At 34.1% G+C, this 12341-nt stretch overlaps 1 protein-coding gene across 3 annotated transcripts; it reads right to left on the reverse strand.

Moving 5' to 3' along the window:
• Window positions 1-983: 983 nt before the first annotated feature.
• On the reverse strand, window positions 984-12341 carry LOC131052909 (uncharacterized). Of its 3 annotated transcripts, XM_057987554.2 has the most exons (4): window positions 12186-12341; window positions 4615-4823; window positions 2181-2386; window positions 984-1367 (listed from the first exon to the last, which is right to left on the reverse strand). In XM_057987554.2, the coding sequence occupies exons 2-4, from the start codon at window positions 4809-4811 to the stop codon at window positions 1357-1359; spliced, it is 414 nt and encodes a 137-aa protein (XP_057843537.1). In that variant the 5' UTR covers window positions 4812-4823; window positions 12186-12341; the 3' UTR covers window positions 984-1356. The 3 variants fall into 3 exon arrangements, with proteins under 3 accessions (XP_057843537.1, XP_057843535.1, XP_057843536.1); XM_057987552.2 differs by lacking the exon at window positions 984-1367 and having other exon boundaries at window positions 1750-2386; XM_057987553.2 differs by lacking the exons at window positions 984-1367; window positions 12186-12341 and adding an exon at window positions 5030-5137 and having other exon boundaries at window positions 1750-2386.

Raw genomic sequence — 12341 nt, forward strand, 5'->3', positions numbered from 1 at the left:
AATGCAAATTTATAGTCTAATCCTACCCTTAAATCTGGCAAAATACTTCCCATATATACAACCAAAAGGCATTAGAAAACAACCCCTGCTAATCCCTCTCTATATAAATCTATAAACTATCAGATTCAATCTATCCTATTGACATTCGTTTGCCTTTAAACAGGATAGATCTAACAACAACTATTATTAGAAAAACAATTTTCCCAATTTCTCAGCTACGTTTATATAAGGTATGGTTTAGAGGCTTGCATTTGATAAAATGGATTCCTAGAAGACAAGAGCAGGTGTAGGAGACTTCCAACCCCTCCTTTTTCCCACCATCTCAAAGTTTCCCACTAAAGGGATGTCTTTTCGTTTTAGGAAAAGATTCTGCAATTTCTTAATTTGCCATTTTCATTTCTCTTAGGATCACTTCTAATTGAAAATAAGAGTTGTAAGAGTTCACATGGGATCCCTACCTTATTAACATCAAACTTATTGTTTGCATCCAAATCCCAGGCCTTCTAGCTAGTCATTTTCAATTATAGAATATCCACTACTATACAAGCTATTTATTTCAATAGAGAATCTAATTTGGTTCAACAGTAATGTATTTATTTCCTTGTAGATGTGTTGTTTATGTGGTGCAGATGATCACATGTTATTAACAAATATTAAAAAGTAATGTTTCATGAGGCATTAATCCAGCGTTTGCATCACCCTCTCTATTCTGCTAAATCTTTCCAGTTGCAAAGATGACCAGCTAAGCTGCCAAATTCTGAGGGATGGCTTTTGAGACAAAATTTGTCAGCAACTTACACCCAACGTCATCTCGTTTAGGTGTCCTGCCTTTGAACTCAGCAAAAATGGATTCTTTGTAGATTCTATGAGCCAAATAATTTTATCTATTAACCCATGACCACCTGTCGTATTCTATAAATTCCAGTCGAAAGTTTTTAGATTCAATTTTTGATAAAGTATATTTCTCTATAACCAATGAGCGATTTAACAATTGCGCAGCTCTGATCTCGAATTACATATATAGTCAAAATAGGGATTTAGCCCATCTAGATTCTACGCATCACATTGAAGGGTGAATGGCTTATATTTTAGTTCTAGAGTTGAAGATTTGTGAAGTTAATAATACACAAACTGGGCCTTAATATATTGAACATGAAGCTTCCCAAGCTTACCATAACCATACCAAATTTAAAGGAACTTTAATCCAAATCAGTATCTCCTTGTATAAGAATTATTTGCCAGCGGAATCTTTGTGTGATTTCGTATAATGGAAACTATACGATTCTTCAAAAGGCATAAATGATATTTGGATCCAACGGACCATACGATTCTTCAAAAGGCATAAATGATATGAGGTTAGTTCTCCCCTGCATATTTAGAACATGTAAAAGCCCATTTAGTTGATAGGAAAATTTTGAAACAGGATAGCTATGTTATCAAAGCCGAATACTCTTGATTGTCTATTAGTGTAGCCAAGATTTTGGTTGTACACTACCCAAAGAAATCTAAAAATCATATTCTTAAAAAATTCTTTTAGAAGTTTTGCACTTTAAGCCTTTAAGATTGTACATTGTGAGTGAATATTGTTACTTTCCAAAGAAAGATGTGATGACAAACCACATGCCTATATGCATCTAATACAAAATTCTGTGTATTTTTTCTTTTTGACCTCAGCTAGCCTACATATAAGAAATGCAGAGAATCGAATACCTTATATTGCAAAAAAGTTGAAAATGAGTGAGATCTGAATCAGAAGAAAATAGTTCCTTCTCATATGCTCAGAGAAGATAATTTCAAAATGAAATGCTGATACTATGATACTTCAACTTTTGTTACTTGTTATGAATATTCTCGAGATCACAATATTCACAACTAGAATAGATAAGAGATGGCTTAACGAATCTAAAAGTGAAGTAACAAATTGGACTCCCAATGAAATGAGAGGTTGAACTGAATTCTAGAAAGGGGTTGATAGTATGCCCCAAAATTTTCTTTCAGATGTAAATCATAGTCCAAGAATGAGGTGAAGGAAATGCATGAGGATGTAAAGAATTTTGGTTCTCGCAACAGAAATATCTGAGTTTAATATACTGATGAAGATGCACAAGTTTCCATGACCAGTTCAGCAGGATTTGATTTGTCTGTTCACTTTGACTCTTTAACGTCTTCATCTACCTTACCTCTTTCTTTTAATTTTGCCAGTGATTCTTTCATTGCTTCCTTCCTTCTAATGCTAGCGATCACCTTTTTTTGTAACCCACTCATATTCGGGTCATCCTTTGGCTTATTTTCTTCCTCTACAGCTGGCTTCCTTTTCCCAGCAAGCGCTTCCTTTGTGTTCAGAACACTGGTTGTAGCTATGGCGCCTGTGGCAATGCCAAATGACCTTTGAAGGAAATGAAAAATAGTTAGGAAGGATATAATGAATATAAATTTGAATAGAAAGATCGTTCTTTGTCATTATAGTGGTATTCAATCAATAGTAATATTCAAAAGCACCAAGAGAATACTTAAATAGTGTTATTTGATTGTCACCTGAATTATAGGATGTTTTTATCGGGATTTTGATGTTACCTGAGTTGTTAATGCTGTACGTTTTAGTTCACTACAATTAAAACAAAAAATGACACCAAGACTTCACATATTAACATAAAATGTCAAAAATGATAAAAGGAGCCATCATTCTGACTACACATCTTCAATTTGCTCAGAAAGGATTTAGCAACTATGTTTCTTTCTTCTGCCTTTACATCATACATCTGTATTCAGATATTTTGAATTTCCAGGGATAGCAACTTTCAATTTTTTGCTTTTCTGGAACCACCTGCCATTATTTTCATTTCTAATGTTTTAGGTCTATCTAGACCCCTCTTCAGGTGGCAGAATTTAGGATGTCATGCTAACAGGTCTATTTCTGTCTGTCTGTGTCAGGCACCTGACAAATTTTGAGCAATGCCTATTGTGCCAATGTGCAGTATATTCGGAATTAGCTTGTTTCTATCAGGAGGGAAGAAATTTAACAGCAAGGAAGTTGATCCACTAGGGGCGGTATGTCAATAGATTTCTCTAAAATCCACTTGAAACATCTGTCCTGGACTAACAGTTACAGTTATGCTTACCCCTTTCAGTTTCAGATTTCTCTTTGTTGTAGGTAATGATACTGTTAATCTGTCAGTGTCTAACTCTATTTAATTATGACTTATTTGTTGATTACTAGATACTTTTTTAGCGTCCTTGATGACCTGTTGATTATTTGTCAGCAGCACATTGATCATCCAGGATAAAATATACTTTGCGTGCTATTCAAACTTTTGTGAACCCATAAAGGTTTGCATTTTTTTGTTGGAAAATTGCTAGAGCAGAAAACATACAAAGAAAACATGACGTCAACTTCTTTGCAAATTTGTAATCAAGGTTTTTCGAGGGTCCTATGAAGCTATAGCTATATGTATCAGTTGATAGATTGTTAAAGGAGGGCATTGGCCTAAATTCATATAAATTCTTTTGTATGCCGTCTTTGTTTTGCCATATTTGGTTTCAAAGCTGTTTAAATTGGTTATGGTGTAGAAGCAATATAGCTATATTTTGGACAGAAAGCTGCTCAAAGTTCCTTCGTATATTGATATCTACAAATTCCTCTGCATGGATTATAGTGTTTTCCCAAATTCAATCTAAATACTTGAATTTTTATCAAAAAGAAAAAAGTTGAACATGCTATATATTCTTTCATACCAAAAGAAAGAATCTTCACAGTATAACAGATTTTAATGTGTGCTCCATCTTGTTGATGGAAAAAGACGTTAGAAAATCAGACTTCTTGATTTCATAAAATGTTGCTGTTATGTGAAAAAGAAGATAAAAATTAGTGAACCTGGAGGATACAAACCTTGGTGGATTATTCATGATTTCACATATCTCAAACAATTCAGGCCAAAATATAACATAGATATCAAGAACAATAAGCATATGTATGGAACTGGGATAGAAATGGACAAAAAAAGAGATAAATCTGAAGACTCAAATTACACATTTACATTCAAAGTTGAGAATGTAATAATAAATTCAAAATTCAAAAGTTAAGGAAGAAATGGGATTCTTAATGTGAGATTCTTATTTACAATCACGTCCATGGAAATGCAAAAGTACAAGTTTGGAGGGGGTATGTGAAAGAGAAGTGCTAACATAATGCGAATGATACAAACACAGTCAGGAACATAACCATGTGAGCTTTTTATTAAGCTTCTAATGCCCTCACTGCTTGAAGAGCATACATTGAAGAAGCTGAAGATATATAGAAGGGGCGAATATAAACAGAAACCTAGGTCAACTAAGCAGGTCCAATTCATTTGGATAAGTGTAACACGAGATATTTCTAACATTTATTGATCGGATTCCTATTTCTTAATCTGCTTTCCAGAAAATGGCAGAGTTTACTTAGTATTATCCCTCTCTTTTGAGTCAGTTTAAAAATAAATTCATTTGTACAATCTTGTATGGAGCTGGAATATATTTTAACAAATTACATCTCTTCATCTGCCATAACTATTTCAAGCACATAATATGCTCCCACAAAACCAAATTGACTGGCTGAAGAAAATGTGTTAGGATGCATACCTTCGATCCAGCATGGTGGTTGATTCTTGATTATTTTTACCGGTTGTTTGGCATACTACAATTTGTTTACAAGCACAATGGTTTAAACGAGAGCAATATGATGTCCTTTTCCTGCTAGATGAACCATAAGCCCCTGATATTGGAGTTGCAATATGTATTGAGGATGCTAATGATGCTAGCTTTGTAGCTTGGGCCATTGCATTACCAACCTACATGAAATAAACAAAAATCTTAGTATATACATCTTGCAAAACTTAACCTACAGGTTCAGTTGATCCATTAGATATTAAAGACTCTTTTTATAGACTAAAATATTAATTTTAAGGGAAAAAACTTCCTTTCAAGCATCAATTTATGATCATGGTCCTATAGTTCATCAGTTGAAATTGGACAGATGAATAAGGTCCCACTTAACCTCAAGAAAGATCCCACTTTAGCTGCCTAGTAAAAACCGAGGAAGTTATCATTCATCCTGGAGCAGAGGAGCTGGCTGGAAGATGGCTGTGAAAGGTGGTCATATATTTTCTATATTGGAATAGAAAGAAAAGGTACATAAATAAGCCACACTTCCACTCTAAAATCTAAGATAGTACAAAGATGAACTACAAAAAATTATCCTCACAGATATTAGCGTTGATCTATTCACAGTATAGGCATCACCATTACATATGCATGTTTCAAAAGCTGCCCTGCCACCTTCGACAGATTCCATAACAAATTATTTAGTTTTGAGCTCCAAAGAGCCTTATGGTTGCTCAACAGAGGCATTGCCCCAACAATCATACATGATAAAGCTAATCATCTAGGATAGACAGAGGGCACTTAAGGCCTTGAAATGAGTCGGTCACCTCATCACTATTCAAGGAAGATCCAATAATCATACTGCAGTGAGTAGGTCACGTAATTCTACAAGATTGTTTACCCCTAACCCTTTTGAAAGTCCTGGGAGACTGATTACAAGCACATTCATTGATAAAGCATTTGGGTTGGTTGACAAACAACATGGACCTTAGGTTCTAATTACCAAATATTAACTGAATAGAAGCATGAGATAATATAGATTAAAAAATGACTTATTTTGGACTAGTTAAGCCCTCTAAGTTGACCTATAAACACATCCTTGTTTTTCCTCTTCCTGAAAATCCCTAAACATCAACAGTAAAAGTAAGAACTTGAAACCAAATATCTTCACAAAGGATGTTGTTATTTCTCTAACCATAGAAAGCAAAATTCCAAAAGTAAAATTTCTGCAAGAAAAGAACTCTGCCAAAAACTAACAAGAAGGGCAGGGTTTTCTTCCAAATTTCCAATAGATGTGAACCTTGAAATATGTTTTTCCAAGTTAAACATAGACTAGCTGACTCTCTATAATGTAATTGAGAAGAAAAGGCAGTAACATCAGTAATCAATATTCAGACAACCAAAATTAAGAGTGGAAAGGCAACAGATCAATAATAGATTTAACAAACGCATAAAAAAGTTTAACTTATGATCCCAAAGAACCATCTTGCAATTTCTAGTCTCATGGAACAAAGCTATATCAACTCTCAAAAGCATTTGACCAAAAACCTCTTTCAATGATAAAATACAACCTGTCAAAATCTGCAGCTGATGTCTAACATGTAGCTCTTACTATTTGATTCGAGAGTCTCCATGTAACAACCAAACTACAAAAACATCAATTTATGAAAACTTAGCTAGTGAGCTCTATAATGAACAGTTTATAAGGCTTAATACCTGGTAAAGATTTTTTGCAAATAGCGTGACAAGCTAAATGGACTTGATTGTGGGTAAACCTTATCATGGTTAAGCACACTTGATCTAGGGTAGTACTAATATGGGTGACCTCCTAAGAAGTCATAGTATGATCAGGACAAAGTGTTCAAGGTAAACGTAGATGGTGGATCTACTTGTAGTTGGCAAACTCAGCAAGTACTCGTCAAACTTTTAAAAAAACGACTCCATCACTGAAATACTCGCCAAAAAAAAAAGTCGCTAGGTTTCTAGTGATTACTCACCAAAAACTCAATGAGTCCATCAAAAAACTCACTAAACACATTAGCCACGCAAAAGCCCCAAAAACTTGGAACAAACGTGCTATTTTGCCCTATATTTGCAAGTTAGTAATTTTTGTTTTGCAAGCACTTAAATCATTTTGGCTACTAAAATCTAGCATGTAGGATATAAAACTTCATAATTTCTTAAAATTTAGTGGTATTTAGAATTTTACATTCAAAAGGTGGATTCATCACCATTCTTTGTTCTATATGCTGATTTTTTTAATGAATTCATTGTTTTTTTGCATACACATTATTTTTCTGATTTTAAACTTTTTTGGGAAATAAAACAATTAGGTTATATTGAATGTATGTTGATTTAAACTAATTTATGTTGATTTATACTAATTTTAGGCTAAATTTATGCTGATTTATAGTAATTAATGTTGAATTTAAGCTAATTTCTTATTTAAAAATTAAAATATTGTACTTTCACTTTGTACTTGTAGGTTAGTTACAATGAAAGATAGAGAAGCCTCTAAATCAGGCTCAGGCTCAACCCAATTGATGTTGGTTTCTGGCACTTGTCCAATTGGAGCTTAAGACCTTTCTTGGAAATATGTCGTATAGGGACCAACAGTTGGGTAGTTGTTTGCACATCAAATGCCAAAATTTATATCATGGAGGCATAGATCACCTCAAATACCATCTTGCAGGCATTACTTGCCGTGATGCCAAGCCCTGTACCAATGCTTGAGTGCACCCCTACAACCACTTGGTAAAAGAAATTTGTAGAATATTAATATGGATTTGTAATTTTTTATCATGACACTACGATTTGTATTGAACTTCTTTACAATCTATGAATAAACAAAAAAAATACTTATCATTTCTCTAAATTCAATTTAATGCACAATTTTTAAAATTATTTTGTAAATATATTTTTTATGTTCAAAGATTTTGCCAATTGGAAAGTTTTTGCCAAGTCAAGTTAAATTTGAGCCTACCAAATTTTGCTATGTCACAAGTTTTTAAACTAGGCTTATAAAAGTTTCTTGTGTTTCCTACAAATTTTGCTAAGTCGAAAGTTTTTAAACTATGCTTATAAAAGTTTCTTGTGTTTCCTACAAAAATTCCAGATTACAATCAAATTTAATAATTGCTCTCTTTTTCTTACACACCTTACTACCAATAAATAGTAGCAAGGCTTGATTTTTCCATACCATCCCCCTACTTTATATCCTACAATTTGTAAGAAATCCTCTCTTAAATTAGTTATTTTCCTTCAATTGATTCTTCCAAAAATTCTTGTAAATGATTTCTATCCTAGTAAATCTTGGTCCTTTATGGAATATGTTGTTTATTACAAAAATAATTTTAAAGGCCCTCAAAGGTAAGCCAATATTGCAAAATTAAGCATGCAAAGAGGTCATTTGACAAGGTTCAAATATCATTAGAACTTTGTTGGGAATGATATAGTGTAGGGGTTTGTCTTGGACATCTCTTTAATCTCGCAATACTGTCATACATGTCTAGATCCTCAATCCTTATGCTAATTTTCTCATCATTAGATATCTTTTTTTCCTTGCTCACTCCATTTTGTCTAGTTGACTAGTATAGTGTTTTCCGTTCACCTTCATCAATTAGCAATTCTTCAATGTGTGAAATGTTTCTTTCCTAGGTGGCTCTCTCTTCTCCCATAAGGAAGTCATTGAATCTACTTCAAGACAAAGACTCCCCTTTGAACAAGGGGGAATGGTCAACACTTCAGTTGATTCCTCTCCATGAATTTCTATCCAACCTAGTTAGGAAAGCCTTCATTTCCTTCCTATAGGATTGGTAATTATCTTGCAACTTCTACCCACTTCTTGGTCATGAGTGGCATTTTAGTTCTCCAGTTCTAGTTAGGCCCGCCCTTGTTTTTGTCTTTGGCTCCAACTTTCACCAATGCTTCTAACCCAGTCTTAACTTTGACTTTGGCTTTCATTTCTACTTTAAACTCGCTTTGACAATTTTTTAGAGTCGATTGTGTTGTTTGAACTTTCTTTTTTCTTCTCGTTGTTCCACAAATCTAGTAGATCATATGACTTCTTGATCCACTCCATAATCATTTTGTCTTCTTCTACCACCATTGTTTAAGCTCAATGGCGCATTAATTCCTTCACTCCAATGTTGGTCTTCAAACCTTTCATCCTCTTCCCAATGACACCTCTCCTTGTACCACTGAAAACTTTTTTGATTTTTCTTTGCAATGACATTTGGCACAACGATCTTACAAATTAATGTAGTGCCCTGCAAGGAATCTATGTAAATCACACAACAGTCAATCAACATCTACACTTACAGGCAGGTGCCCTAGATAGAATCTGCAGGCAATTTGGTTACTCTTGAATTTTTCTTTGGCTAGCTCAAGTTTGTTAAACTTTTCTTTTGTTGCTTTCTCTTGACTAACTCTTGAACTAGTTGAGCCATTACCACCTCATTACAATTCCATCTTTGTAATGTGTCATTGTCAATGCTTATTCTCAAACAACTACACTTGACTTCAACCTCAGCCGAATTCGCAAAGGAAATGACACCAGAAATGTTTACAGAGAAATGCATTGTTACCAATTAACACTACTGTAGGATTTTGCCAAGATCAAGGGCACAATGAAAAGCATAAAAAGAGAGACAATAGATTGACAAGAACAAAACTGTATTCTCATCAATATGCAAATGATCAACTGGATTCATACCAATACAATGAATATAGGCCTGCTTATATAGGCAAGGCCATATGGATGTACGAGCACACAATCATGACATGTGGCTCAATGAGAAACAAAGGTAGGTAAGAAATACTAGGGGTAGGTAGGAGAAATAATATAATATTCCACAAGAGGTGGATGACCCACCGAATGTGGAGTGTAACAACAAAACAAGACCACAAAAGGTGGAATTTCTCCTACAAGCTCTATCCCTATGTGCACACTTCCCTAAGTGTCTCAAATCCAAACTACGAAGAGATGCATTATCCTAAGTTGACTTAAGTGTAATAATATCCATAATGAATATTTATTTACACCAACAACTACTCACACCACTAAAATTGCATTCCATGAATATAGCAAAGAAGAATTTAGGAGAATGATAGCTTTTTTGCACCAGGTAGTGTACAAAACAAATGTTTGGTATAGAAAGGGCCTATCACATCGACAACCATACCTAAACTTTTGGCTCACTATTTATGAGACACAATGGTTGTCGGCTAAAACATAACAATCAACCCAACCATTCATGACCAAAAAGTGATTATTACCCTACCAAAGTCTAAAATACAATAATTAACATCACAACTAAAATCATCTACAAAAAAATATATCTTCTTAAAAAACAAGGACTGCATATAGTCATATGATCCATCACCATATATTCAAACAGAATCAAAGACAAAAATAGCCAAATAGGAAATGTGAAGCATCTTATTCTCTGGGTGTTTGGGTGAGGAATTACACCAGTCGTCTTAAATGGGAAAGAAATACAATCCAAGGATTCAAGCCTCAATTAGGAGCCTTCAACGCCTACTCATTTTCCAAAGCTGGGTCAATGAAAAATTTTGTATTAAAATAAATAAAGAATTTGTCGAAGGTAAAAAAGGACTCGACAAATTTGAATTCTTCCAAGATAAGAAGCCATTATTTGCATTGAATAAAATATTTTACATTGTCAGTCCAGAACAATCCATACTAAATAAATTGGACGGCCTTGACTAAAACAGGGTCTTATAATTATTTGTAAACTCCTTAGAAAAGACCGAAAAATGTTAAAGTTAGTCAAAGAACCTCTCTGCAGAATGCAATGCGAACCCACATACAGATACAGCCACATTTTATAAAGCTTACTGCAATTTAAAGAAAATTAGATGGTTCTTACTTAAGCGCAGAAAAAAAATCTTTGCCTTGAGAATATGTTATTCTTTTATTACTGAATACCCACACAAAATAAAGTCCAATGAGATCCAAGCGAACGATCTCTGGAATGAATTTAAGAATTCCTATGTCCTTCACAACATATATAGTCTTTGAGCATAAAGCAAACTCCCACATAAAACCAATTAAATCGTGGTATATATTCTTAAAGGACCCACAAAATACTTGTTTCCAATTATCTGGCTTGAATTGCTCGATGATATTCTAGTAGAACATGGCCTAGTGGTTAGCCAAAATGATTTTTGTGATGATGCGTTCAAGCCCCATTGACCATGCTCCAATACTACAATAGGCAGTGATGATTGGGCCCGGCTTAATATTCAAAGTTTGACAGTGTGTTCCCCTGCGTTACTAATATAGTTGGAATATTATTGCATCAAGGGTGTGAATGTTTACTAATTCACTGATCAAAAGGAAGTCGGAAAATTTCTGAATTAAATCCAATTCTTTAAGGGAGTTGGAAGTTGTGTTGGCTAGATTTCTTTGGCTTTCTTATTGGTCTATCAAGTAAAGCCAATTCCTTCAGTTTTCTTATTGGTCTATCAAGTCAATCCCTTTAGCTTCGTAGTCAAATTGTTGCAGGCCAGTATCTGCAGAATCTTCAGTATGAGATGACTCTCAAATTAGCGAAATGAATTAGCAATGCTACTTTAGATTTTACATATAAGTTTTTGTCCTCTAAGTAAAAAGTGACACAATTGAAGCTTAGATAGTATGCGATGTCTGCTTCGTCCCTTTGTTTGGGGCAAAATAAGAACCATGTGTAATCTTGCCTTTGATCAGACAACCAAGTTTCTTGGGTGACTTATTTTCCATCCAAACATATTACTGAAATTCCACTAAGATTAATAAAACAGATGCCAATTCAATTCCAATGGTCAAACTTGGAGTCTCTTTTTCAATGAAAACACAGAATTGAGTTTCAAAGCTTCGGCCAAAGAGACAATATAATGTCTGATAGATATCCCAAAATCAGCTATTTGGTGAAAGCTAGCCCATAAAGTTTTCCATCCTTCTCTTACCCTTACCTCTCACACTAATACACACTCGTATCGTTTTGATCTTTTGGATTAGACTTGAGTCCTTGACTTTTTTACTGCAACTCCTATCTAATGCAAATAGTTTTGCGCCTCAGTTCAAAGGAATTATCTGTTACTACTTGCCACTAATTCCTATAGTGGTATCAGACCAAATTAAAACGCATTCTCTGCTAATGTGTGTATATATACTAACACACATATATACACATACATATATATGTATTCATATACATTTTGAAAATAACTTCTGTAATGTATTATAAATGCTCGGTATGTAATCCCTAAAAGATTTTTGCCTCAATTTAATGGAATAAATGCCTGACACTACTTTCTATAGTAGTACCGAACCGAATTAAAATGTCACCTCTCCTAATGGATGTATTTATAAAGAAAGAAACAGCTATAATATAAATGCCTTGCTCTGAACCCTAATTGGAAGAATTGTTTTGGGTACAGTTTGTAAGCAAAAATATGTTCCAGAATGCATCACATTAATTTAAATTGCAACTGTAAGTATAGATTGTCCGTTAGAACCAAACATTTTTGTTGAAGAACAGACATACCCAATTTGAAAATGGATCCTCCGAAGCAACCGCTCAAATTCAGGCGAGATAACGGCCTCTGATAAAGATTAAATTTACGCATGGTAATTTATATGTTGGGCTGAAATATAGCCGATGTTTATGTGCGCTATCATGTGTTAACATCTGTAGATAGGA

This window comes from Cryptomeria japonica, chromosome 9 (genome assembly GCF_030272615.1).
Source record: "Cryptomeria japonica chromosome 9, Sugi_1.0, whole genome shotgun sequence".
Lineage (NCBI taxonomy): Eukaryota > Viridiplantae > Streptophyta > Pinopsida > Cupressales > Cupressaceae > Cryptomeria > Cryptomeria japonica.